Raw genomic sequence first — 27,691 nt, 5'->3', positions numbered from 1 at the left:
TTTTTTTTTTGAATGAGATAGGCAAATTCCGTCAATTACATTTTCAAGCTGACACCTGGGTGCAACTGTTATGTAAGTAAAATTTTTTAATGCGGCAAATATTTTTTTTTTTGCTCCAGACCTTAGCAGAGGTACTTTTTCAAAATCACACTTTTCACACTTTTTTCAGCAATTTTTTAGAGATAGTAAATGTTTTATTTCTTGACTAGCTTTATACATAATAGATAGTAAAAATGTTGAAGTTTAGACCACTATTTTCAGTTTTGCAATATTCTGATTAGTTAAGCTGCTGTAACATTTCTATGTAATGTGGGACGCGCGTCCCGATTTACCCCCACGTCCCTGCTCGTCCTTTTTTACCCTGTTTGATGGTATATTTTGTGCATTTCTGAGGCGTTTCCCTTATTTTTGTCTGACCCCTGTATATCCATTTTATGAGATAACAGTAGAAGTCACTAATTTATGTTACGGTACCCTTATTATCTGTCAAATTTTTTAAATAACAATGTTGTGTGTGCTTGTATACTTGAAGTCAATATGCAATGTAGGCTGATTCCAAATAGTAGCCACTAATCTTTCTTTGTGTTATATTATAAGATTACAACTGCCATCAAGCCATTACACTGATCTCACTAAGACTGATCCTGAGTGCAAATAAATTACAACAATGGCATGGCTAATCACCAAGAGGTTCTTAGATGATGTATAAAGGAATTTGTTGAAGCATAGAAGCACTGCATTCTTGAAATATTTTACTGGCTAGACACTTTAGAACAGTATTATCTAGATTCTATTTTTAATCTGCTTTAACCTAAACTTAACCTGTTTATGGTTGAATTATTTTTAAAATTTGCTGGATGACTTTTTTTAAGGGAAGGGTGGCCCAGCGGTAAAGTTCAGAGTGCCAGAACTGGTGCAGAGAGGTGCGGGTTAGATCCCAGCTCTGCGCACCAGTTTATGGTCAGAATTGGCAAGGAGGCTGGGCAGTAAAGCAAAGCAAAATGGGAGCAGTAAGTTGATAGTTCAAGCCCGCAACCAGCTATGAATATTCTGCAGTATTAAGAATCAGTGACAGGCCCACAGCCGTGTAAATGCCGAAACCACTATACTATTATATGTGTCTCCAAGTATTCTTATTTCAATAAAAGATTGTATTTGTTTATTCTAATTCATCAAACACTTTATCTTGATACAGTTAAAGATCATTTATATCAATATTGCTCATATATCAATGTTTTTTTTTCCTAAAAAGCCTTGATAAAATTTTATTTTATTCTTTAAATTCAAATGCTCTACTTTACTTGGTACTTGAACTAGTTGGGCAAGAGTGATCATCAAGTATTATTTTACTACAGTATAGTGAACTACATTATGCTAGATCACCTTCTTTCATTGGCCCAAGAATGTGTAGAGTTACTGAGAGCTGAGATGGACCTGCTACTGCGAATACTGGCCATATTGGTGCCTCTGCTTGTCATCGAGCTTATGCTGATTGGCATGATGCTGGGGCTTGCCTTTCTCATGCTGACCATGGTAAGTTCATCATTGATAAATCTGTGATTTCACATTTGTTACTGTTAGTTTCTCGTGGCAAATTTATATTAATGATTAATATTTATAATTTGTTTACTGAAATATTTTGATAGTCCTTTCATCAATGTCTTTCTCCATGTGAGGGGATGCTTTTCCTGTAAAACCCATTCTTCAATATTTATTTAAATGACCTGTGGGGTTCAGTAATTGATAATGATACCAGGGTTATTGAGAGACAGCATGATGATTATTAATAGAGTAGCTGAGTAGGTATTTGTTTTTAAAGATTACATTTGGCTTACAGTTTATGGGAATACTTTCTTATATGTTGGAGCTTAAACACTTCTGTTATTGGCTCACCTATTGTACTCCACTTCTGACTATAGTCAATTTTACTATTCCTTTAGTAAAGTAAAGGCTTACACAAGACGGTTTTCGCCTAAGACTGCAGTTCCTGGTTTACTACAGCCCTATATAGCTTATACTTAGCTGGTGTCACAAGTATGTGAGTTGCTACTTGGTAAGTGGGAAGAGAACATAGATAAGGAAATTTTCATAACATATCCCAATTAAGAAAATTAACCTCCAACATGGAAGCTATTAATGAGAAAACATCCAAGGTCAAATTACATTAACAATTGTCACCTGACATTCATACAGGCAGATTTAGATTGATGCTTTTATTTTGTATTTCAGTGTGGCAGATTTGCCAAGAGAAATGAAGATCCGAGCCGTGTCAGTGTTGGGATCTTCCATCCTTACAGCCAAGCTGGAGGAGGAGGAGAAAGAGTGCTGTGGTGCGCAGTTGAAGCTCTGCACAAAAGGTTGGCTCCCATTATTATTTTCTCTTCCCCACATCAAACTAATTCTTTCCTATAAATCAATATCAATAATTTTTTATGCCAAGTGAATTGTTATGGCCCTATGATTCTGTAAATTTATTTTGATACAGAATAACGTTTTGTACTTTCTAATGCATTATTTATCAGTGTTTGCATTGATCCATAATCATTTTTCTATAGAACTGTCAAATTCAATCATGTAAAGCTATATATTATTTTGCAAACTTGTACTTATGTTAAAATATTAGGAATGAAAATGTATTAAATATCAAACAATTCCTGTGACCACATTTTAAATTAATTGACTTATTACTGTTCTGTTTAACCCTAATATTTGATTATTGTGACTGTTTTTTTCTGCTTTCTGCTTTTATTGTTTTAGTTTTTTCCCTGCTTTTATTTTATAATGGCCACTCCTCCATTCATCGGTTCCATATATAGTCTTATCTTCAGACATGCATGCCTTTTAGTCAGTTCCAAGTCAAGTTTCTTCTTGACTCTCTAAATTATTAAAAATGTATTCTTTTGCCCTGTATTGCCAAGCTGAAATTCAACACGCGTTTTTCTCCCAGTTTGCACTAGATGCTTATTTTAATTTTCACTGGGGATATTTTTCGGTTTGGGCTGTTTCTCTATTACTTACTTGAAGTTCTCACTCTAAGGTACCCTCATGTAGACTGCATCATATACTCTGGTGACCGCGTAGCTGACGAGACTGAGGTCCGTGAACACGTGATGGAGCGCTTCAACATAACGCTCTCTCGCCGCGTCACCTTCGTCAACATCTCGACTCGCCCGCTGCTGGAAGCACGCTACTACCCACGCTTCACAATGATGCTACAAGCCATAGGCTCATTCTTTGTGGGTATCGAAGCTCTTGCTCGGTACAGACCTGAAGTATTCATTGACACCATGGGATACTCCTTTATCTATCCGCTTGTGAAAATAATGGCGGGACCAGAATGCAAGGTGGCGTGCTACATCCACTACCCTATCATTAGCAATGATATGCTTGGAGTTGTTCAGGAGAGGGAAGAAGCCCATAATAACGCTGCTATCATCGCTAATAGCAGCTTTTTGACTTCGCTTAAAAGTCTCTACTACCAGGGCTTTGCCAAAGCGTACGGCTGGGTGGGTCGTAGAGCAGACGTTATAATGGTGAATTCATCGTGGACGAAAGGACACATCTCATCAATTTGGGGCGCAGCTGACAAAATACAATTGGTTTTTCCTCCTTGTGACATTGACAAATTTGCTAGTCTGGAAATAACCCCATACAAAAACAAACTATTGAAGAAAATTGTATCAATTGGACAGTTTAGGCCTGAAAAGAACCATGCTTTGCAACTACGATCCTTCAGTCGTCTCTTGCACTTGATCACTGAACGTGAGAGTGACATTGACGCCATTGAGGTGCAATTAGTTCTTGTGGGCGGGGTACGCGGAACCGGTGATCAAGAGAGAGTCGCGCAACTTCAAGACTTGGCAGTTAACTTAGGCATAGACAATCAAGTCGAGTGGTGCATTAATCTTCCCTTCTCTCAAATGCTAGAGTTGATGAAGGAGTCGTGCGTCGGACTCCACACTATGTGGAATGAGCACTTCGGCATCAGTATCGCCGAGATGCAGGCTGCTGGACTCATAACTGTTGCAAATAATTCGGGTGGACCTAAGATGGATATAATTGTCCCGCACCATGGCCAGGCTACTGGACTCTTGGCCATTAATGAAGAAGACTACGCTGAAAGCCTCTACACTGCGCTCACTATGACTGACCATGAGCGCGAACAAATGACGACAGCAGCTCGGTTTAGTGCAAAAAGGTTCTCTGATGCAAACTTTGATGAGAAGTTCAATCTTGCCATTCGTGAAATCTTAGACAATGCGACTAATTAATGGTTCGTTTTTGTGGCTTATGTACTTTCCTTTAAATGTATCATCTTTTTAATCAAATTAAATTGTATATGACGAATATTCAGTTCACTCAGGTTGAACCTGTTTCACAGTAAATTAATCCTAAAATATTCTCCTTAAAGTTGCTAGTATGTAAGTGCACAAAAAAGCCATCTATTGAATTGTTCAGCTCAGCTATCATTGATGCACCTCTTTCGTCATGCGCTTATATTCACTACCTAAAGCAAGAAGTTCTTCATTTTTCTTGTATTACCAACTGGTATGCAGTTTTATCAAGTGTCAGCTTGTAAAATATTTTTATTTTAGAATATGAGTAATGTTTTTAGTGTGTTGCTTTACCATCTGTGATATTGTTAGCTATCCATAAATTTTAGTTCGTTCATGAAATATTCATTTGCATAAATTTATCATATTGTTTATTGTTATTTCTAAAATCCTTGAACTCATTGTTTGATTAAAACTTCTATGCCAATTTCCCCGCTTATCATTTTAGTGTCATCTGCTACGTTAGCTTCACTTTACTCCATGTTAATGTATCAATGAGCCAAGTTGACTTCTGTGTGGGCAAGAGGTTCGGATATACTAGACAGCTTGTCAGGTAAAGGCTTTAAGGTTATGCTCTGTTCCTTTGCCATAGATGACGAATCATCCAATTGGTCCAATTTATTAATTTAATATATAACTAGATTGAAAGTTAGAAGGTGCGTCTTAAAGCTTCACGAACATATTTGTGGTGATCGATGACCGAAAATGATTTACAATAAACCCCCATTTCCCTGGAGCGCCTTCTGCTTACGTCAGTAAAGAGACAAATTATTTAATTGTGTCCCTAGATTTGTTCTGTTTACTATATATTTAATTGATGTTGCAGTGTGAAGTCGTACTTTTTGTTGTTCATGGGCCAATTTTTTTGCAATTATTTGATATTTGCAGGGCAGTGAGTAGCTTGTACGCAGAAGTGATTGTGAATAAATCTTGGCACTATTTTAGAGAGCAAACATGCTAAGCAGCACTCCTCCTCCATCTACCAGCAAACTTAATTATAATAGCTTCGCTTCTAGTCCACTTGTAAACTGGCGCATTGCCTCTTGCTTAGTAAATTTTTATTTCGAACACTTAATTTCTATTTTGAAGTTTTCTCATAATTACTGGCTAATAAAACTTGTCTGTAACTTGTTCATGTAACTTGTTCATGTTGAAATATCTTCGATATTTCAAAGTTTTAGAAGAAAAATGAGAAATTTTCTTGTTATTTATATTAATTATAAATAATATTGTTCCTTTTACATAAATGATGATAGAAAAATGTTTTGTTTGTGGAGGAGTTTCACGTACAGACAAATTTGTAAGCGATGCTATCTGGAAGTTGCTGCATGTCGCAGCCGAGCTCATTAACAGCAAGCCACGAGCGCGGACGGTCAGAAATCCTTGACTGTTGGTCGTGTAGCTGTAACATTTACATTTTAACATGAGAATCTCTGCATGTATTTAATCAGCTATTGTGTGCTTCAGAATCTTTGTATTTCTCAGGCAATGTTTCATTCACTACAGGGCAAGGAAATAGGACTTTGAGAACATATTTTCCTACTAGCAAATATGAATGCGTTCTGTTCCAAACCAATTCAAGTTTCCATTACCGCTCCCAAGCACTTAGTTGTTTTGCTGATGCCTGGACACAAATAACGCCAGTATTCTTGCGACTGAAGCAAGAAAGCGAAACGCTGTTTAGTTGGTTCAAATTTTTGGTGATGAGTTGAATTTACATGAACCCTGTGCCCTGCATTACAGTGCATCTTATCTAGGAGATTTTTCATTTTCCTGTAAGTTTTTTTGAATTATTAAGTCGAGTTGAACTCGTGTCCATTAGTAATCTCTTTTATATCAGGTATTTCAAGCAACTACTGATTTGGTGCGCTGGAGAATATAGGTACAGCAGGCATTCTCCTATATTCTTAAATTAATCGTGAACGCCGATAAAATATTGAGTCTCGTTGCAAGCATTAGTTGGCAAATAGGTTGTAACTTTCTGAGTTTCATAAGACGTTACCTATTTGTGCGCCCTAATTGATCAACGATACTCGAGATTCTCCTGGGTAATTTCTTTGCTTGTCGACTATTTAAACCGTATAATAACATCATTGGAAAGGTTAATGAAATTTCCAGCTTTCGCGTGTTGTCTGGTTCGCAAAAGGCCCTCAGGGGCTCGTGTCTGGGCTCGTCAGAAGTCCTATGGGATTTCGCGCTCCTAGGTGGATTGTTCCTGAGCGCCCCACCGCTGAGCTCGCGGTGTCTGACTGCGGGTGTTGTGGGGTTAAGTTATTATGTAGGTAGGATTCCTTACATTAAGTTATTATGTAGGTAGGATTCCTTACAATAAGTTATTATGTAGGTAGGATTCCTTACATTAAGTTATTATGTAGGCAGGATTCCTTAGATTACGCTATTATGTAGGTAGGATTCTTTATATTTCCCTTCTGTCTCTCTCGTGCGGGCGGCCGACGTCCCGTGAAAGCGATCTCTTGTTCGAGTGTCTTAGTTTCAGTTGTTTATCACCTGTCCCTCCTTGTCACTTCGCCTCTTTGAGATGGTAACGCTGCTTCTTTCGAGCCAGCTGCTGTGGGTTGGAAAATTGAGACCTTCCGCCCCCTATGGGCGGTGATTAATTTGAGACTGAATTATTGATGCCTTCAGCCTTGCTGGCGATTTTATCTCTGGAATTCCGATGCGAAATAGCTTGATAGCTGAAGCACTAGTAAACTGTTCTACTACTAATACTGGTTCGCAAAAAATCGCTTCAATGGTGTCGGGACAGGGTAGCCGATTGGTCCAGATAGACAAGATTAGAGCATCTAGTTGCGGGTCCCAGTAAGCTACTAGTAGCTGTGGAAAATTAGGTTGAAATCTACCAAATGGTCGAGTGCTTAATGGGAAAGAAATATCGCAGCTGTGAGAGCATAAAAGATCAAGAAGGTTAATTTTTTATTAAAACAGCAGCTATTAATTTTTTCCCGTGTACCCACATAGTAATATTAATAGCGGTTTCAGCGTTCATTGGGCCGTAGGCCTGCCGCCGATTCTTCACACCGTAGATGATTCACAGCTTGTTGCGGTCTCGAACTCTCAAGTCACTGCTCCAATTTTGCTTGCTAGACCGCCCGGCCTCCTCGCCGATTCTGACGAGAAACTCGCGCATAGAGCATTGGTGTTTCTGTTGAACACTAACTTAAACTTCAATACAACAATTAACGGTGGAGTGACTGAATGGTATAAGTACACAGCAGTAAGAAAAAATGAAGCAGTGACTTGTGGGTACTATTCCCACAGCTAAGTGTTAAAATTCTGAGCGAAACCGGCACGGTGGCTGTTGGTTAGTAAAATCAAGGTTGGAGTAGTGAGATGCGGATTAAAATCCTCGTCAAGCTGTTAAATTCAGCAATGTCAATTCAGGTGGAATAGGTGTTAAGCCAAGATTTGATGTCATCAAACCGGCAGCATTATTACCGACAATCCATTTTTTTATTTCAAATTAGTGGCAAATAAGAATAAGTCATCGGGTAACTTCCGTTTGCCGAACTTCAGTCTCTTTTAATGTTAGGATCTAATCAATGAATTGGAAATGTTGTCTTGAAACGATCTATCTATAGGTTCTGTAGTCTGGTTCTGTAGTGCTGAATCGTTCTCGATGAGCTGGCTGATATCAAGCAAATTTAAGTGCGTTATTTTTTACGTTTAAGTTAGAAAATCGACGAGACGGCATAGGCAATGAATAAATCAATTTTAGCTTGTAAAATTGTATATGCTCCTCGGTAAAGAATTTTTACGGAAATTTTTCGTTTAGCTATGTAAATCTCTTTGTTGAGTTTGATGGTTAAGAAGTCGAGAAAACATCGTAATATATGCATAATTAGCTGAGATAATAATTTTTAACTTTTTTCAGGCATTTCTGACTAATTAGGAATTGTTCGTGATCACGCCGAGCCGCCGAATATGCTGTAGATTTGCGTAAGGACTGCCGTGCTACCTACGTACGAGAATGTGACGCTGTTGTGAGTGGGATAATGGGATTGTCTCTTTTTGGAGGACTAGGACGGCGATAAGTGTGTGGTACAGACTTACAGTGGTTGTGAGTTAAACTACAGTGAATTGTCAATTGAGTGAGCAGTAGGTGTACCGTGTAAGGAATATAGTGACAATAGTGAACATTTTTTTAGGGTCAACATACAATTTCTGAAATAAATTAAGCCTACTATGCAGTAAGCATTGCTTCATAAAATGACAAATATATGTGCCAGGCCCAGTGGCCCAGGCAGGTTTCACATCCAACATGGCTTATGGCTACAGTCTAGTGACTACAGACACTCTACCGGTACACATTACACAAATCTTCAAAGACCTACAGACCCAGTTTACAAACATTACAACAGCCTACACTGATGGTTCTTGAATTACAGAAACTTCAGCTTCAGGTCATCTTCATCAGCTGGCAGCTGCCAGCTGCTAATGCTATAGACTATAGAGTATTCATTCAGTATGGTGCACTGGTGCAGCAATACCTTCCAATTTCCAAAGGAGTTCTCCTTAACTGGAAACTCCGTTGGACCGTCCTGAACCTGAAGTGTCCATCCTTGGGAGAATGGGAGTTGGGCTTGAAGTAGAACTATATGCAAATTGCCATCCATCAACCATCATGATCCATATTACATCATCCATGAAGCTCTTGAGTGGGCACTAGGCCCAATTTCGCCCAAAGGGCCAATTTTCCCACCAAAGCCCCAAACAACCTTGAAACATTAAATTAATGAAAAGTTTGTTATATTTACACTTTTACTGAATACTGACTCCCTTCCCAGCTTCCCTTAGTTCACTGTAGGTACCTAATTGCTGATAGAAAATCACATTCTTATGTACTTCTTATTTTTCAGATCCAAGATAAGCTGATGGCTATGACAACCCCACATGATCAAAAACTACAGTTCATTCCAGGATTTCCAGGGCATTAAGGCATTGCTGGGAACATAGTGACAAACCAGAGATTTTTTAGAATAAGTTCATTTTTAATTTCCTGGTTTACTCAAGATTTAAACCAAATTCTTATGTATGATAATGCTGCATGCTGGTATTATCCATGATACTTTGCTCAGTTTGCTGGTCTTATTAAGACCAGCAATGGGAACCAGACTATAAAGCATTGTTGTTGTTAGTTGCTTGGCGGTGCCTCACAGAGGCGGTCAGTTGCTCCAGGGTTAGGCCAGAGGTCCAGTGGAGTCAGCAAGGTGGGGCAGCTGAGGAGGTGATGGGTGGTATGGTCCATAGTGCCACACTCAGGGCAGAGAGGGCTATTAGCTGCACCAATGCGGGCAAGGAACGAATTGAGCCGTGATGAGTAGCCAGAGCGGAGCTGGGAAAGGGCGCTTCTGGCAGCCCTGGGGAGGGAAAACTCGCTGGACAAGACAGAGGCGGCGCCAGCAGTGGTCAGCAACACTTTGTTAGGAGCTGCTAAGGCCAGGTAAGAGGAGACAGCGCAGCTGTGCAGGGTCCTGAGGACAGTGGGTGGGAGTCAGGGGCAAGTGAACCCTCCTCCAGCAGGTGAGAGACTGAAGGGATGAGTCGTCCCTCCGGCTCCGGGATGACCCATTTTGCCAAACACGGACACAACTCCCGGACCTGCTGTGAGCCATTTTTTTTTGGCTGTAAAGCGTGGCATAACATAGGTTGAGGATGCCAATTTCATGAACCAAAGAAGCCAAGATGGATGCCACTGGATGCTAGCTGCCAATTATACTTCTGGTTCTCCATAAATTGCAATTTATGATCCGTATGGTCGATGCGTCAAATTGCTCTACATGGCAGTACGGCACAATTGTAACTACACGTCATAGCCATAGCGCATAGTTATAATGGCTGTGAGAGCTACATTTGAGCACCAAAGCATACATGCTCATGGCCACCTGAGCTACGCGCTGTACTGTTCAGTTCTGATTGCAGTGAGAGTGTCTATTTGAGCAACCAAGCATACATGCTTGGAGCAACCTAAGCTACTTGATGTAGCGGGCAGTTCTAATTGTTCTGAGTGCGTATATTTGAGTGCTCACATTGAGAGAGCCTCACGGCACTGATGATGGATAACAAACCAGCTTGTGATAAGTAGTTTTAAATAAACAGACTACATTATTAGTCAAGCCACCAGAACTATGTGCATACCAAATCCAAACCCAACCCAGTGCAACCCAAACCAAGCCAACCCTATTCAACCTCAACCAATTCATCCCAACCAAATTGAACCCAACCTAATCTAATTAAACCCAACCCATCCCAATGGAACTGAACCCAATTCAACCAATCCTAACCCAACACCCACTGCAAACCAAACCAATTCAACCAAAACCCAACCCAATGCTATCCTAACCAATTCAACCCAACCCACTTTAACCCAAGCTAATTCAACCCAAACCAATGCAACCCAACCCAATTAATCCCAATTCAAATCAACCCAATCCTTCTCAATGCAACCCAACCCCATTCATACTCGCCCATTCTAACCAAAACTCAATTCAACCAAAATTAACTGAAACTCAACCCAATCAAACCATATCCAACCAAAATCAATTCAACTCATTCCAACATGATTCAACCCAATTCAAACACTCCCAACTCAATTCAACCTTATTTAATTAAATCCAAATCAAGTCATTCCAGCCCAATTCAAGCCAACCTAAATTAGTAAAATTGAATAGACTGAATTAGAATGCATCAAGTTTTTATCAGATTGCGCTAGATTTCATTACAATGTATTAGAAAGCACTAGAACACATTAAATTGAATTAGGGTAGGTACATCAGATTTCATAAGGTTACATTAGATTTCATTAGATTGAATTAGAACGCATTAAGTTACATTAGATTGCATTACGTACCATTAGATTGCAATAGATTGAATTAGAATGCATTAGATTGAATTAGAATGCATTAGATTGCATTAGTTAACATGAGATTGCATTAGATTACATTAGATTGCTTTAGAACGTAATAGATTGCATTAGTATGCAATAGATCTTGCTAGAACTTGATAGATTGCGCAAGAAAATGGTAGATTGTGTTAGAACATGATAGATTGTGTTACATTGTGTAATAATGTAATAGATTGCTTTAGAATGCAATAGAGCGCATTAGAACACAATAGATCTTGTTAGAATGAAATAGACGGTGTTAGAACACAATAGATTATGTTAGAACAAAATAGAACGGCATTAGAACCCAATATTAGAATGTAGATTGCATTAGAATGTAATAGATTGCTTTAGAATACAATAGATCACATTAGAACGAAATTGATCATGTTGCATCATGTCAGAATGCAATAAATCTCATTTCATTGCGTTAGAACACAATAGATCACGTAGCATTGCGTTAGAATGCAATAGATGGTGTTAGAATAGAATTAGATTGCGTTACATTGCATTAGAACATAATAGATCACGTTACATCCCGTTAGAACACAATAGACCATGTTACATTGCATTATAATGCTACCGTCAAATGGGGTAAAAAGGGACAGTTTTGAGCAATTTTTGTTGATAACTTCTTACCATGAAACATTTCAGAAACAAGTTTAGGCTCATTTTATAGCTCTTTGCGAGGGCTATCAAATGGCATCTTTAAAAAAATTCCATATGCTATTTGTAAGGTGCTAGACGCAATATAAAAGGCTCCTGAATTAATCTTGAAATGGGGTAAAAAGGGACACTTGAAATAAAACTCAATTTTAAACATTTGAAGCATGCAGAATGTACTCGTCTATTACTAACAGTACTCTGAAGTCCTCTTCTTTCATTGTAGATGATGTAGATGTAAAATAAATGACATTTTCTGTGATTTTTACTTGTTTTTCCTTTTTTGGTATGATATTACCATATTCATTAAGTACCGTAAAATGGGGTAACTTAGACTGGCGGGGTAACTTAGACCACTTTTCGTTTTTTTAACAAAAACCCCCACAACTCAAAAACTATTTGACATAGAAAAATTTTGTCAATGGGCATTAAAGGCCTAATACTGAGGCCACATAACACAATAGAAAGATTTGAAAAGTTTGCATATCTAATAGGTTGAAAAATTAAAAATTTGACCCATGAAAAAAAGCTATTATTTAAAGCCTGTCAGAGTACCCCCTCCAATTTTTTTATTTTTTGGTTAAATAACTCCAGGTTTTGATGCATTGTAACAAAACTCTTCTAGTTACATATGCAAATGACAAATTTTAGGAAAGTGTCATAGTTTGCAAATGGGGGGCGCCACCCCCTGATGGGGTAACTTAGACCACCTAATGTCAGCCCTGACGGGGTAACATAGACCGGCTTGGAAGTTAATATAAAATCCTGTCAGGGCTGCCATTAGGTGGTCAGAGTTCTCCCGTTTGGGGGAACTTAGACCACCTGGGGAGCAGGACCCCCCATTTGCAAACTATGACACTTTCCTCAAGTTTGTCATTTGCATATGTAACTAGAAGAGTTCTACTACAATGCACCAAAACCTAGAGTTATTTGGAGTTATTTTACCAAAAAATATAATTGATTTTACCACCTGGTCTAAGTTACCCCAAGAGCTGGGGTAACAAAGACCATCACTTTTTTTGAAATTACATAAAGACTATGAGAGGCAGGAGCCAGCAATTTATGGTGAGTGAAGCTAGAGTATAGACCTGTATTTTGCATGTTTCAATTCAAGTTTAATTTAGCTGGTAAAAAAATGACATCATTTATAAAAAAAAAGTGGTCTAAGTTACCCCATTTTATGGTACCGTATTATTAATGTGATATTACTGTATCCATGGACATGCCATTGAGCATTGACATTGACCTTGTCCACTGCAAGCTTCATATCAGCAGCCATGTGGCATTTCTTCTGCATCTGTAAGCTTACAGGTTGGTTTGTAATTTTGCACCATTTTAATTGAGTCTAGTGATTTCACTATAACAAAAAAGATCGTGAAAAACACACCTGAAACAGAAAATAATGTTTTAGTGACAACCATCATATGTTTTGGAGAAATAAATCATAGTTTAGGTCAATTACTTTTCATTCTATGATGCCCGGTGCACAATTCTATATATAGCATTCTATGTACAATTTTGTGACGACCGATGATGCACTAATTTTTCGATAAGTGAATTTTTTTGCCCTGCGAGGTAAATGAAATCAAAATTCTTTGTTTTTAATCAATTTTTTTGTTAACTGGAGCCTTTGCTAACTGAGGTATTACTGTAAATGCATTTTTAAGGGTGTCCCTAATTACCCCGGGGTGTGTCCCTTTTTACCCCGTCACGCGGAAATGGCTGCCATTTTTTTTGGAATGAGATAGGCAAATTCTGTCAATTACATTTTCAAGCCGACACCTGGGTGCAACTTTTATTTATGTACAATTTTTCAATACGGCAAATATTCACTAGCTATTAACTTGGGCAATTTAGTTTAGCTCTATTGATGTTGTCCTGTGTTTAGAATTAACTAAACACTAGTGTTTATTAACATAAATAAATGTCATTTTATTTTAAACACATTTTGGTCCCTGATCTGCCTCCAGCAAATTATTTCCCTGGACATGATAATGAAAATACATCCCCAATTTTTTTAGCTCTAGTTGACCAATTGATACAATGTTTACGATGCTTTATATTAATGACATTTTTCATGTACACACAGTTGCTGAGAGACTGCTTCACCAACTGAATCCCCAAATAGACATGGGCTTTTGGGACTGCTGTAACAACCAAATCCCCCTGCAGATGTGAAGCTACACCGTTGAGTCTCCAAAGTTCCAATAAGCATCAAACAGCAACAACACAAATTTATGAACAGCATGAAAGGGACAAAAATTTAGAAAACTGTAGAAGTCATTTTGAGGTCAGACCCTAATCCAATGTGGAAAAGTTTACAAACACCTTCCCTGAAATCTGAATGAAAAAAATGCTGTTGCTTATTGTTAGTGTCAGGCTCCATGGTGTAATTTTATAGTTAATATAAAAGAACATAGTATTTTGAGATTTTAGACCAATAGATGCTCCTTTACGGACTGCCCCACGGCCCACAGCACACTAGTTAACTAGCATGGTAGCATCCTTACCACAACTACCCAAGACATAACTGCATACTAAATAATCAAAGAATGGCCACGCCAATAATCAGCCAGCCACACAACTGTTCAAATGATTATAAATTTGACTTTGTTCAAAATAAAAGGCATATTTAAGTCCATTTTTGAGTCAATTAATTGACAAAAATCTTTAAAAGTATTAGAAAGTTGTTTCTGCTTGAATTTCAAATTTCAATGCATTAACATTGCGAAACATCAAAATATTTTTTACCATATTCATATATACTTGTTGAATAAATTATAATTTTGCTATATACACCACTTAAAATTGCTTCAAGACCTGATTGTGATCGGTCCATTTGCTCCAATCACATGTATTTACAAAAGTCACTTGACATTGATTGCTAATGGCAAGTACTAGGTATGTTTTAATGCTACAACTTTATCATAAAATTTATGCATCCTGAACGCTTGTGTTGCATCTTGAATTGCTATGCAGGATCTATCTAACCTCAGCTTACAATCCCTGTGTTTGTAACATACAAATTTTCAACTTGATCTGACTCCATAAAATCTTGATGAAATAACTTGTTGGTTGACAAGTTTTCACATTATTTATATCAATTCTGTCGTTGCTTTTCCATTTTTACCATCCTGAAAATCTGTTTCTGAATTGCAATAAGAGCTATACTGGTGGTATATACGGTACTAGCTATGAAAACTCATTCAATGCAGAAATTTAGAGCTCAACAAAGAAATTCTGGGAGACTAAAATATTGAGCCTAAAAACAATCTTGTAACATCAAAAATGAAAGCTAACAAAATCTCGCAGCTTGGCTGGCACCAGCTGGCTGGGGTTTCTTGAAGAAAGCCATCATGGCCATGTATAAATCCATTTCCTGACCTATCCTCAAGCTCAACTTTGCAGCTCAAATTTGATATTCTTTTGTTTTCTGTTCTGCCATTGCAAGCCTACAGGTTGTGTAGTAGTCTGCTTTTGGTATCTTATGGCCCCTTTTTTGGTGGATGGCTGATTGTCAGTGCCAGCAGACTACCCTGGAGAGGCTGCACCTGGACAGAATTGAGGTGATTGCATCCTACTCTGCAGACAGCAGAGGCTACCAAGAACAATAAGGTTCAGGCTGCCCCACCTGACATGGAATATATCTAGTTTTATATGCCATGACTAGAGCATTTCCACCATTTTTGGAGTTACAAGGTTACCAGTGATGAATTACTTCCTATCTTATTGTTAACTTAGGTGCATGATTGGGCCATGAGATTCCAAATTGGTTACTTTGGAGCTTCAAAGTTTCAGTAGTAACTTGAAAATTCCAATTGTTTGCACTCTACCTCCAACTTTCTTCAAGTCAAGGAAGCCATGTTCCCTCATCCACACAACTCTATGTTGGCTCAGCTATAGTTGGGCTTTGGCAGCCACCTTTCATCCTCCACCTTCAGACTGCGATGCTCCCCCAGCATAGCATGCCTCAAGTGTTGGGATTCCCTTCACTCTATTAAGCACTTCCTCAACTGCCTGTCTTTTCCCACAAGCTCCCATTTCCTCTCCTCACTATGGTACAGCCCTCTAGGCAGCAATCGTCATGGCCTCCATCCCATAATTTGCTAAACTCCCTCTTGCTATAACCCTTTCCATGCCTAACACTTTTGCATGACTGAATCTTGTTTTAAGGAACATCATCAGTTTTGATTTTGATGGCAGACAATGATCTTGTAAGGACAGGCTTAGTGCCAATAAGTTTGATATTGATATTTGGATGATGCAGGCATTTAAGGTTACTGAAACTGCCTGGGTGATGCTGAGGGAGCTATGTAAGGAAATACTAGTGCCAGCTGATGACAAACAAAACTGCCAATATGCCCAGTAGTGCACGATTAAATGCGTTTAGTAGGGATAAGATGATGCAAATTAGTCATTTAACTAATGACATGTTACATACACACAGCAATATGATAGTCCCAGACGCAGTTACTAGGGTATTGGTTAAGCTTTCATGAAATTTAAGGGCACTATTACAGTAAAGCCTTCCTAAAGTATAACCAATAAAAAATTATAAGATCAATGATCACGATAAGATCAATGGGGTTCTATGTCACATGCAAGTAAAATTATACATTTAAAACACAAGCTAAAAAAGATCAATAGACAAACCACCGCCTGAGACAGGCAACAAGAAAATCAATCTATCATTTACAAGCTAAAACTTGTTGTCAACTTAAGCATGCCTGCACCATGGATAAAAGCATGCCTGCACCATGCCAATTAAAATGGATGACTCAGAATCACTGTTACTTAGTAAAATATCTCTTAGTATAAGTATAAAAATTTGGCTATTTCATTCTCATATATTTAAAAAATGATTTCAAGTTTAGATTTGTACATTTGAAGACTGCATTTGATAGGAAACAATCAGTTTTAATGCCTTGTGAAATGATTGTGGTGTATGTAAGAAGGAAGTGAGCTAAAAAAATACTTAACAAAATAGAACAGTGTGGTTTGAAACACATCAACTCAATAAGCATAATCTTCAGTGTCAATTGAAATGATAGAGCATTCTGCTGAAAGAGCTTTTAGCCCCTCTTGGAGTAAAATTTCTTCAGAATAATGCAATATTCTGGCCCTTGCATAATTGTCCCTCAATATTCTAGATACAATAAAAAATATTTTCTGGATGCCATGAGTAAATAGCTTCTTTCACACAAGATTTTTGACAAAATATCTCTTCAGTTGCCATCTAGGGCACATGCTGCATATTGACTAAATTTTTCTATGTCAAGTAACTTTATGGCATGTCAAGTAACCTCAAGCAATCCAAATATGTGATGTGATGTGCTTGATCTACAGGAAGGCATATTACTGCCAAAATGATAACTTTAATGCCAGAATTGTGTAATGTTGATCTGCATAGCTACAAAAAAGTTTTTTGTAACAATTTGAGACATTTAATCATCTTGACTAGTAAATCTGAGTGATGTTTTCACTGGTGCTTCTGTATTATAAATTCACATTGGTTTCATCCAAAACATGAAAATGGCTAATAGTTGTCATTGGCATAATAGTATACTTTGTGCAGACTGACTAATGGGTTTTAATAAACTGTGTTTTTGCACAAATCCATGATCAATTTCATCTTCAATAATGTTATTAACAGAGCTGGGCAGCGCTACTTGGAAATGTAGCGGCGCTACCGCTACCGCTACATGCTCTAAATGTAGCGGGCGCTACCGCTACCGCTACATGCTCTAAATGTAGCGGGCGCTACCGCTACCGCTACATGCTCTAAATGTAGCGGGCGCTACCGCTACACCCACTAGATTGTAACGGGCGCTACCGCTACCGCTACAGTAAAATGTAGCGTGCTACATTAGCCGCTACAATGGCCAAAATTATTGGAAATCTCTAAATATTTATTGTTCTGCTATTGGGATTTACTCATTAACATTTAATGATAATAAAACATTTTTAAAACATATCAATGCAACTTTATTGCAATTAAGGGGAGCGTCTCCCGAAAAATCGAAAATTTTCACTTTTTGGGTTTTTACACTCATTTTAAAGCTTAGAAAATTACGCTTCTAACGAGACTAAACTTGTCTCTCTACGTCGTCTGGTTCTCGTACACCAGCCAACAGAAGCAAGCCGGTACCGCAAGCTCAGTGCATCGACAGCGGTCGTGAGAGAAGTAGTGTGTTTATCAGTGCGCCTCTAAAACCCGACGTCGTGACCGCTATAGCTGCCTGTGGATCTTTCCTAAGATGCCTAAAGTGAAGAAAAGTCGTTCATTGAACTTGCCCTATGTGGCGAAGGCAAGTGGAATAGTGAGAAAATAAATAAATTTCAATACATTTTGTTATTTAATATATTATATTTTTTTCTTTCCTTTTTTCGAAGTACAATTTCTTCCCATAGTTTTCAAGCTACAGCAATGAAACTTATACCATTGGATGCGCAAGAAAAAGATCTAGAGAATGATGTATGCGTTTTTGTAATATAGATTTATTTAGAATGCAGTTTTTTTAATTTTCATAAAAATTTTCAGTTTTTCAGCTCTCCTGAAAAACAACATTTTTCTGACTTGCAAACCTATCTCCTCCTAGAGTTTTGAAGCTACGTCAATGAGACATATACCGTTCTCTTATACANATCTCTGTGATGTACACTTTACATCACTAATCACTATAATGCCTGTCTCTTATACACATCTAGATGTGTATAAGAGACAGGGCTTTATCTATGAATGTAGCGGTAGCGCTGTAGCGGCAAAACCTCGTATCGCTACTTAAATATGTAGCGGGCGCTACCGCTACCGCTACATTGGCTTAAATGTAGCGCCGCTACCGCTACTGAAAATGTAGCGGCCGCTAGTAGCAGCCGCTACAGGTAGCGCGCTACTGCCCACCTCAGGTTATTAATATGCATTTTTTTTCAGAATTAGAGTATTATGAGTTGTGATATTTCTTCTAATATCCCCATTGGTTGTTGAGAATAGCCCTACAGGATTCACTCTTCTATTTACTTCCATCATTGAGTTTTATGCATCTGACAAATGGATAATTCTGTGATGGTAAGCATCTTGGTAACAAAACAATAAGCTTGTAACTTGAAACTCCTTTCAATTGCCCACTAGTAGATCAATAGATCTTGCTTCATCTGAGCATATCAGGCATCCCCTTATCGCTGACTATGTATATATACTCCCACCCTTGTGTGTTAGCAACTACAATGTTATATTCATGTTGAGCTTTGAGATAACCATATTCAAGTAATATGTATCTAGTGAGCATATGTTGTGAATATCATCGTTGAGACAGTTATGTTAATATACATATGATTTTTTTGCGAATTTTATGATAAAGTTCCAGTTACATTATCTTTGCTTTTTAGCGCATTTTCTCGTTTATGAAAAAAAAATGCACTATTGTGCTTGCCATGCCCATCTGTCCATCCGTCCGTCTGTCTGTCCGTCCATGACTTCACGTTTTCGTCGACGAGAAAATGCGCTCTCTGTCACTCACTGCGGTGAATACTGAGTTATACTTTTTTGGATGGTTGTTCAAGACTGCTTGCATTTGTAGGCACAGTTGTCTTGTACCGTAAAATGGGGTAACTTAGACCACTTTTTTTTATAAATGCCATTTTTTTACTAGTTAAATTAAACTTGAATTGAAACATGCAAAATACAGGTCTATACTCTAGCTTCACTCACCATAAATTGCTGGCTCCTGCCTCTCATAGTCTTTATGTGATTTCAAAAAAAGTGATGGTCTTTGTTACCCCAGCTCTTGAGGTATCTTAGACCGGGTGGTAAAATCAATTATATTTTTGGTAAAATAACTCCAAATAACTCCAGGTTTTGGTGCATTGTAGTAGAACTCTTCTAGTTACATATGCAAATGACAAACTTGAGGAAAGTGTCATAGTTTGTGGCGCCCCCCATTTGCAAACTATGACACTTTCCTAAAATTTGTCATTTGCATTTGTAACTAGAAGAGTTCTACTACAATGCATCAAAACCTGGAGTTATTTAACCCAAAAATAAAAAAATTGGAGGGGGTACTCTGACAGACTTTAAATAATAGCTTTTTTTCGTGGGTCACATTTTTAATTTTTTAACCTATTAGATATGCAAACTTTTTAAATCTTTCTATTGTGTTATGTAGCCTCAGTATTAGGCTCTTAATGCCCATTGACAAAATTTTTCTATGTCAAATAGTTTTTGAGTTTTGGGGGTTTTTGTTAAAAAAACGAAAAGTAGTCTAAGTTACCCCGCCGGTCTAAGTTACCCCATTTTACGGTATGTCCAATGCAGTGTAATTTTCTTTACAGGATGTGGATGCTCCAGTAGCCATTGATGCAATCTCTCAGCACCACTCAATCAAGCCATACATTGAGAACCTGTACAGCAACAATACCAAGAAATGCTTCCAGGCTGTTGTGTAAGTTGAGCAACCACTATCATGTTAACTTTTATGTCATGTTCTTGAGCAAATATGGTGTATCAAAATCTTTGTTTTGGTCAGGTTGTACTAATGATTTCAAATTCACTTCTGTTAAACATGTTCCTGGTAAAAAAAATATCAGTATTTTTGGTAGAACTAGATTACAGTGGTAAATCTGTGGATCTTATTCTTTCCATCAATCACAAAGATCTGGAGTAGTGTTAGTGTGTGTATGAACTAGTTTAATTTTCATTCTATGTGTTGATATTATTTATTGCATATATCCATCTATGGTTAGGGAGCAATACATTGAGATTTCCTTGTGAAATCTAACCACTTAGCAAGAGAGTTCAACCATGTTGCAAAAGCTTGCTGGTCAATACTCAAGCAATGCAGGCAATGATGTCATTTTTTACTATTTTGAAACATTACAATTTGTTTTCTTCAAATTAACATAAATGTCTCTTCTTATGTAGATATATTCCTGCTGATCATTCTGAATTATTCATCTAAATTGAACCTATTGTAATCAGAAACGTTTCTTAACTAGCTAGTTAAGTTAACCCAAGGTTAGTCAACCTGGTACTATAACTTATCTCGAAATATTATATGAACCTAGCAATGCCTGGGGAATGAAACTTTTATGCACTAGGCTAACATATATGCTACCAAATTAGATGTCCATTAACATAACATTGATACTTGCCCTCCCAATTGATTGTGGTGATATCTTGCCTTGCAATATGGTGGTTTCTAATAAATTTCCTAGAATAAAATTTAGATTTCTCAGAATTTTGTTATACCTGTCAGTGATAGTCATGCTTCTTCTATTTCTTCAGAGAATTGAAAATTGCTGTGATTGGCAGCCCAAAGAGCAAGGGAAATGTCATCATGCAGGGATGCGTGGCTCGGCTACTACAGATCTTGCGAGCTCCTGACTTGGGCATGTTGCTGAAGACAGAAGTGGTGACTGTGATTAATTCCTTAGCCAAGGGTCAGGCAGCGCATGCTGCATCTCTTGTGCAGGCCGGAGTCCTTCCTGTCTTGTGGGAGCGTAAGTTTCTACTGCTTTGCTTGTACTTCAGCTAAATGATTGTATTTAAAATAACTATTGGTTTTTCAGTCTCAGCAGCCTGAAATAATTTAATTGATACTTTTCTATTTGCTTTTGGGTAATGATTATATTCAGCGTGTGAGTAGAATTAATTCTGTCGTATATGCTTGTGCAATAAAGCGATTATCATACCGTATGTGCAGAGTTGGAGGCATGTGGTGTGAGCAACATGCAAGAAAACACCTCACAGTTCTTCAACAGAGTAACATTCTCAAATAGTAACGACACGGGAAACATAGAAGACGAGCTTATTGACATAAGAGGCAGCCCACATACCAATGACAATAATACCAATGGTTCTGCTAAAGTCCCTCCTCCGCGCCGGATCCGAATACAGAAAGTTCTTGCAGGCTACACGCAAATGTTGCTGTGCTGTCTTCGTTCCATCTACAGACAAGGCTGCGTGCCACCTCCGCCGTCCTGGAACCTAAAGCTGCTCTCTACCCTCATCAAACATGGCTACACTCCGCCCACAAATCAGGAGTGTGTTGCCAACATTCTTGCCTACGCGTGTAAGGTACAGATTGCAGTTCGTTTTTCTCTTGCTTTCTGGTGGGAGTCCGGGTCTTTTTTGTTTTACTGTTCTTTTTGATTCCAATTTCCTTATTTTACATGTTTTTACTAATAAGGTCAATGAGATTTGTTCACTTCTTCAAAAAATTCTAATTATAGCAAATTAAAATGATTCATTCGATTCTTACGTTATGCTTTGATTGTTGGTTTTGAAATTTTCATCGTTTAACTAAAGGGGTTGGTACTTCTCAAGTTTTCAATTGAGGAGCAAATTTCACGCGTATCCTTTTCACGACATATCATTAATTCTTGGTTTCAGCTCACACTCTCATTATTTGCCTGAACAAAAAGGTATTATAAGCCTAAAATTATCGAGTTGCTGGTCTCCTTGTGGCCATACTAATTTCAATAGCCGATATTGTTCACTGTCGAAACCAAGCTTCATGAAGTGAGTTGTCCGTATTTTGTATGAACCCAAATTCAATACTCATTAGTTGAATCTAGTTAGCATACATAAATCTTTCGGGTAATATCGGCTTTAGTTTACTTTCATTGCTCATTTTATTCCGTTGCACGCGTCTGTGAACCTTGCTAAATCAAAGAAGTTTTCATTTTCTTGCTCAATCTGAATTCGCTCATTCGTGACATGAAGAATCGACTGCTGCTTCTGCGTAGAGCAGGCTGTATTCTGTGAATCGATTATAACCTCGAGCGTACTAGTGACTATACACTGACCATCATCGTAACCATGATTACCGATGAAGATTTTTATTCAATTAGTTGCGATTGTAAAGAAAAATTCAGGAATTGTTTACAGTGGTTAGACAAAATAAGGGAAACAAAGGAGAAATCCATAAAATATATTTTACTATGGAGTAGGTTTACCTTTTGCGGCAATTTCAGCCTCAATTCTCCGAGGTATAGATTCATACTAATAGTGAATTGTTCATACAAATTGTTGGAATTTTAACCCTTTCTTCAGTTAAAACTCCCTCCAGCTTAGGCGATGGCGGCTGGAATCGACTTATGACATTCATCTCTAGAATGGATTATAAATGCTCGATAATATTCAGGTCTGGTGATTGTGGTGGCCAAATGAGATGCTCGGCTCTATTGGAATGTTCCTCGTGTCATTTTTTAACAACTCCAGCTGTATGGATCGGGGCATTATCATCTTGAAAGATGACGTTATCCTCCGGAAACAGTGCTTGAACCATTGCATGAACTTGGTCCTCCAAAAATTCCTACATAGTCGCGGCTGTTGATTCTGCCATGAAGAGAAATCATTGGTCCACCGGATTTGCACGAAATATTCGGGATTAAATGACTCTTTTGGCCGCTTCCAAACTTGAACTCGGCCAGAGGTTGGAAATAAGGTAAACGATAATTCACAAGAGAAAATCACATTTTCCCACTGCTCCCACATTTTCCAATTCTGGAGGTTTTTACACCACTCTAAACGCTTTGAAGCATTTGAATTTGAAACCAGAGGTTTTCTAATTGTAGCTCTTCCATGGAATCTTGATCTGTTCAGCTCTCGGCGGACATTCTTCCTGGAAATTGGGTTCTGTAGGTGTCCATTGAGGTCTGCAGTAATTTTAACAGCAGTGGTCTTTCGATTGTCCCTCACACTTCGATTTAGGTACCGACGGTCTCTCTCAGACAACTTCTATTTTCGGCCAGACCTGCATGCTCTGCTGCGGACGTTTATCTTTTCTTTCAAAAGCAGTCATTACTTTTGAGACTGTACCTCTAGAAACGTCAAGCATTCGGGAAGTTTCTGTCACACTAGCACCTCCCATACGAGCATCAACAGTTTGGCCCCTTTGAAAGTCAGAGAGGTTTGCCTTTTATAGGTTATAGACACAAAATTTTACTTAAAATATCTGTGCAATGATGAAATATCAATTAGCAGCAACAATAGACAACAAAACTTTAAAATGTGTTAAGTTTTCATTTTTATTACATGTGCAAAAATTACGACAACAAAATGTCAGGCGTTTCCCTTATTTTGTCCAACCCCTGTTTTGCCGAAGTGGCACACATGGATCCTGCTTGTGTCGGTGCGAGCACCTCAAAGTAGGATCACCAATCCATCATATCGTGGATTTTTGATGTCAGCAAAGCCCCTGCACGTTTGCAGTTTGTTAATGTTGGGTCGTGTTGACGTCGTTCAGCATGAGTAAGGCCATGCACCAGAGTAACTTGCTCACTGTTGATGCCATCAACCAGTGTGTTGAAACACGAGCGAACTCAATAGTCTTGTACGTGTTGAAGTGAGTTTAGCAGTGCGTATATTAAAGCAGCTCTGAGTGCCACTGTATTATTAGTGTTGTTGCAGAGCGCACCAAGAATGCCTCGAGAGCGCCACATCAGCGCCCTTCGCTTACGTAATCATCATACCACTGCAGTAAGTGTCATCCCCATACTCTTACCATTACTGTCCTAACTCCATTATTACATTCCGCATTTAACAGCACCTGCATTACTGCTTCTTTCTTTCGTTTCATTTGCAGCATTTTTATCATGTTTTGCTCAAGCTCGGCTAATAATTTTGAATTAGCTTTTCGACTCTTATCTACCAACGTAAACGAAGCAGTCGTCCAGATTTTCGGTTCAATTGATTGACTGGATTCAATTGTGGAAAATGAAACAATTTTGGCTGGAATAAAGAAACAATTCAATTTCTCCTTTAAAAATGTGATTAGATACAAAATTATCCGTACTGATGGTTGGAGTCTATGCAGAAGGGCTTGTCATTAAACAAAACCAAGGTATTAAGTTCGCTGCCTCATATAATCAACGATACGTCCATAAGCTTTCTTTTTTGCTACGTAGTCTGCGTACTCGAATGTTTGACAATTCCACACAGATACTCGAAATCCAGGAGATCTTTCGTCTACTGTATGTAGCATGTTACGTGATAGTGTGTCGACGGCAAAAGGGCTGTGACGTTTATAGATTTCAAGCAATCAATATCTATCAACTCACACTAGAACTCTTGAGTACTAATGCATTTGTCTCTACCTGTCGTTTTGATCTTCATAGTCACCTCCACACTGCAGAGGCGCGTCGTATTTTACAATACGACTTTGCTTGTAAATTTAATATATTTTTCTCTTTTTCTTGTGTTATAATCTACTGTGATTTTTTCGGTTTTATGCCGATGTTCGTGGGGATCATGTAGATGCCTGTTGTAGTATTTGTACGTCTTTCTAAACAGCACCCATTTCACAGCGGTCCTCTCCCTCCCTAAACGTATTCCTCGCGGTTACAGCCGCGACATTCTTGAATGGCTTACTAAAAAAAATAAGATAATATTAAATGTTTTCCATCACATTCACTAAGCGATAATTTTACTAGGTCTTAGTACGTATGTTTTTCCGATCAGTCTTTGCCAGTAAATCAGAAATCACCGCCGTATGCACTGTACGGAAGCATCGACGGCGCATTGGCGGAAGTGAGGCAATCAGAGCTCGACAATGTAGTGTCCGCAAATAGGGTCGTCGATATGCTGCACTTAGAATAATGATTAAGTACTGTCCAAATAGTGATGCACTTTTACTTTTATGTGGGTCATCCTGACCCGTTTAGCCCGGCAAAATGGCGGCGTATCAGTGTTCGTTGTGTGTCACAGTGGCAGTCACTCGTGCTGTAAGAAGGTGTCAGTATTTCGACCGTGTGGTCTATTAATTTTTCCGAGCGTTCAATGAATGTCACTGACTTTTTACTAGGTTATTGATGGAAAAGTTGAACTAATTAACAACACAATTAACAACCCTGGCTAGGATTAATAAACCCCGGGCACGTATTACTTATTCTCGCCTGAGACAAGCCTCAGTTGTTGAGGATCTCGATAGAAAATACGGCTGAAATTTGCCGTCCATTTTTTATTGGAGATCAATTAGTGAGCTGCTATTTTCCTAGCTATGTTGGTTGCATTAATGTTGACTATAATCACCACACAGTTGTGACTAATTTTCAAAATGTCAAACCTTTTTCAACAGAAAATTAGTTGAAACTTTTGCTGCCTCGTTTGCCGAGATACTCATCCGCTGAGATGTCTGAAAATTTTTAGATGTGTTTTTCGCTACGAATTTGGTGGAACGATTTAAAATTAGCTCACGACAGCACGCGTAATGCGCCAGTTGATTGGTAGGGTTTATACGTGTCGTTCCCGTCATGCAACCTTCTCGGCTCGTCTTCTCACCCTCACCGTTAGACATCGCCATCGAAATATTTATCATATGAGAATCACTGTTGTAATTACACTTTAAATGTCTAAACGGGTGAGAGTATCTGCCATTTATTCTTATATATGTTGATTTTTCGAAACCGCAATTTATGTTCTACGGCTATTCTCTTTTAAACTTGGCTGATCGTATTGCCGCTCCGCGATTCAAAAGGCTTGTAACTCTGATCGCAAAGTTTCTGATGTATTAACTTTGATAGTGCGAGGAGCAGCAGAAGCAGCTGGTGGAGGCGGGGGCCGGGCAGCTGGTGGCGTCCATGTTGAGGTCTTCACTGACCACCGTACAACTGCCCGCCCTGCACTGTCTCGCAGCCCTCGCCAGAAAGTGAGACATGAGCCTTTCCTCTTACTCGTGTATTCTCTCAGGTAAATTCACTTAAGGCTGAATTATAGTACGGTTTGTTCATAAATCGAAAATTCAATTAAATTTTAAAATTAAATTAAAATGTAATTTTAATGTAAGACCCTTTTTGGTAGATCTTTTCACAACCGATTATTAATGAAGGTTTTAAATAAGGTAATGTGGTACTGCTCGTTGACTGTGCTACAGCAGTCTGCATAATCGGATTTCCTTAATGATTAAATGTTCATGAATATTCATCTACATCCCTATCTCTGTGATGTACACTTTACATCACTAATCACTATAATGCGTAACTGATGTTCAAATAAAATGTAAAAAACAACCAATTATCCGAACGCGTTGACGTTAGGTGTGTCTTAAGAATATTTTCTCCAGCAATTTTGTTGAGTCATTCATCGATTAATTTGTTACACCATTGCAATTATTAAAGTCTTGTTCAACAAAAAATTTTCCGTTCAGCAAAAAATTAACACCACGATGAACATTTTTCTGGATAGTTTTACAGTCTCTGTATACTAACGCTGATATGGCATCTCTTGCCCGCAGCAACGGTGCAATCTCCTTGTACTAACGCTAATACGACGTCTCTTGTCCTCAGCAATGACGCGGTCTCCTTGTATTAACGCTAATACGACGTCTCTTGTCCTCAGCAATGACGCGGTCTCCTTGTATTAACGCTAATACAACGTTTCTTGTCCTCAGCAACGACGCGGTGTCGGCGGAGGTGTCGCGTATCCAGCACTGCGGCGTGCTGCTGCCAGACCGGCTGGTGGAGCTGCTCAACTGCTACACGGAGCCCGCCGTGCAGCTCGCCGCCGCCACGGCCCTCGTGTGGCTGCACAGGAGCGGAGCGCTCGTCCAAACTGACCCCAGAATCAAACACAAGACGCTGCAGTGTCTGGTGCGTTGCAATCTCAGGTTATCGTGGCTCAATCAAAATTTTTATTAAGGATTTTGTCTTTATCAGATGTTCAAAAATTTAAGTATTGTAATTGAGGATTTTGTATTCATTTATAAGGCACCTCACACTTACGTGCATCTGATTATAGAAGAAAACTTCTATATTTTGTCCAGGTTGATACATTTCCTGAAGTGCATTGGTCGGCAAA

The 27,691-nt window shown here is 38.5% G+C and overlaps 2 protein-coding genes across 2 annotated transcripts; both read left to right on the top strand.

Annotated features, from left to right (window-relative positions):
• The first annotated feature begins 1,239 nt into the window (after positions 1–1,239).
• LOC108672551 (GDP-Man:Man(3)GlcNAc(2)-PP-Dol alpha-1,2-mannosyltransferase) lies at positions 1,240–5,560 on the top strand. The gene is made up of 3 exons (XM_018160243.2): positions 1,240–1,533; positions 2,230–2,357; positions 3,038–5,560. Exons 1-3 carry the CDS (start codon positions 1,372–1,374, stop codon positions 4,269–4,271), a joined length of 1,524 nt encoding a protein of 507 aa, XP_018015732.1. The 5' UTR covers positions 1,240–1,371; the 3' UTR covers positions 4,272–5,560.
• A 13,267-nt stretch (positions 5,561–18,827) lies between these two features.
• On the top strand, positions 18,828–27,483 carry LOC108672550 (the record flags this gene model as incomplete). Its single annotated transcript, XM_018160242.1, has 7 exons — positions 18,828–18,964; positions 20,227–20,336; positions 21,179–21,393; positions 21,597–21,970; positions 24,308–24,376; positions 26,419–26,543; positions 27,285–27,483. Coding segments are annotated over exons 1-7 (1,110 nt in total), but the record flags the coding sequence as incomplete, so codon positions are not given.
• Between the last annotated feature and the right edge of the window lie 208 nt (positions 27,484–27,691).

This window comes from Hyalella azteca, unplaced genomic scaffold (genome assembly GCF_000764305.2).
Source record: "Hyalella azteca isolate HAZT.00-mixed unplaced genomic scaffold, Hazt_2.0.2 contig4124, whole genome shotgun sequence".
NCBI lineage: Eukaryota > Metazoa > Arthropoda > Malacostraca > Amphipoda > Hyalellidae > Hyalella > Hyalella azteca.
The sequence above is the reverse complement of the archived record's forward strand: the minus strand, read 5'-3'. Positions and strand labels throughout refer to the sequence as shown.

What these genes read in the sequence shown, in the direction of transcription:
- LOC108672551 (XM_018160243.2), top strand. Translation starts at nt 1,372, where the DNA reads ATGCTAGATCACCTTCTTTCATTGGCCCAAGAATGTGTAGAGTTACTG. An exon ending in CCTTTCTCATGCTGACCATG is followed by an intron (nt 1,534 to 2,229) that starts GTAAGTTCATCA and finishes TTTGTATTTCAG; the next exon opens with TGTGGCAGATTTGCCAAGAG. An exon ending in GTTGAAGCTCTGCACAAAAG is followed by an intron (nt 2,358 to 3,037) that starts GTTGGCTCCCAT and finishes TCTCACTCTAAG; the next exon opens with GTACCCTCATGTAGACTGCA.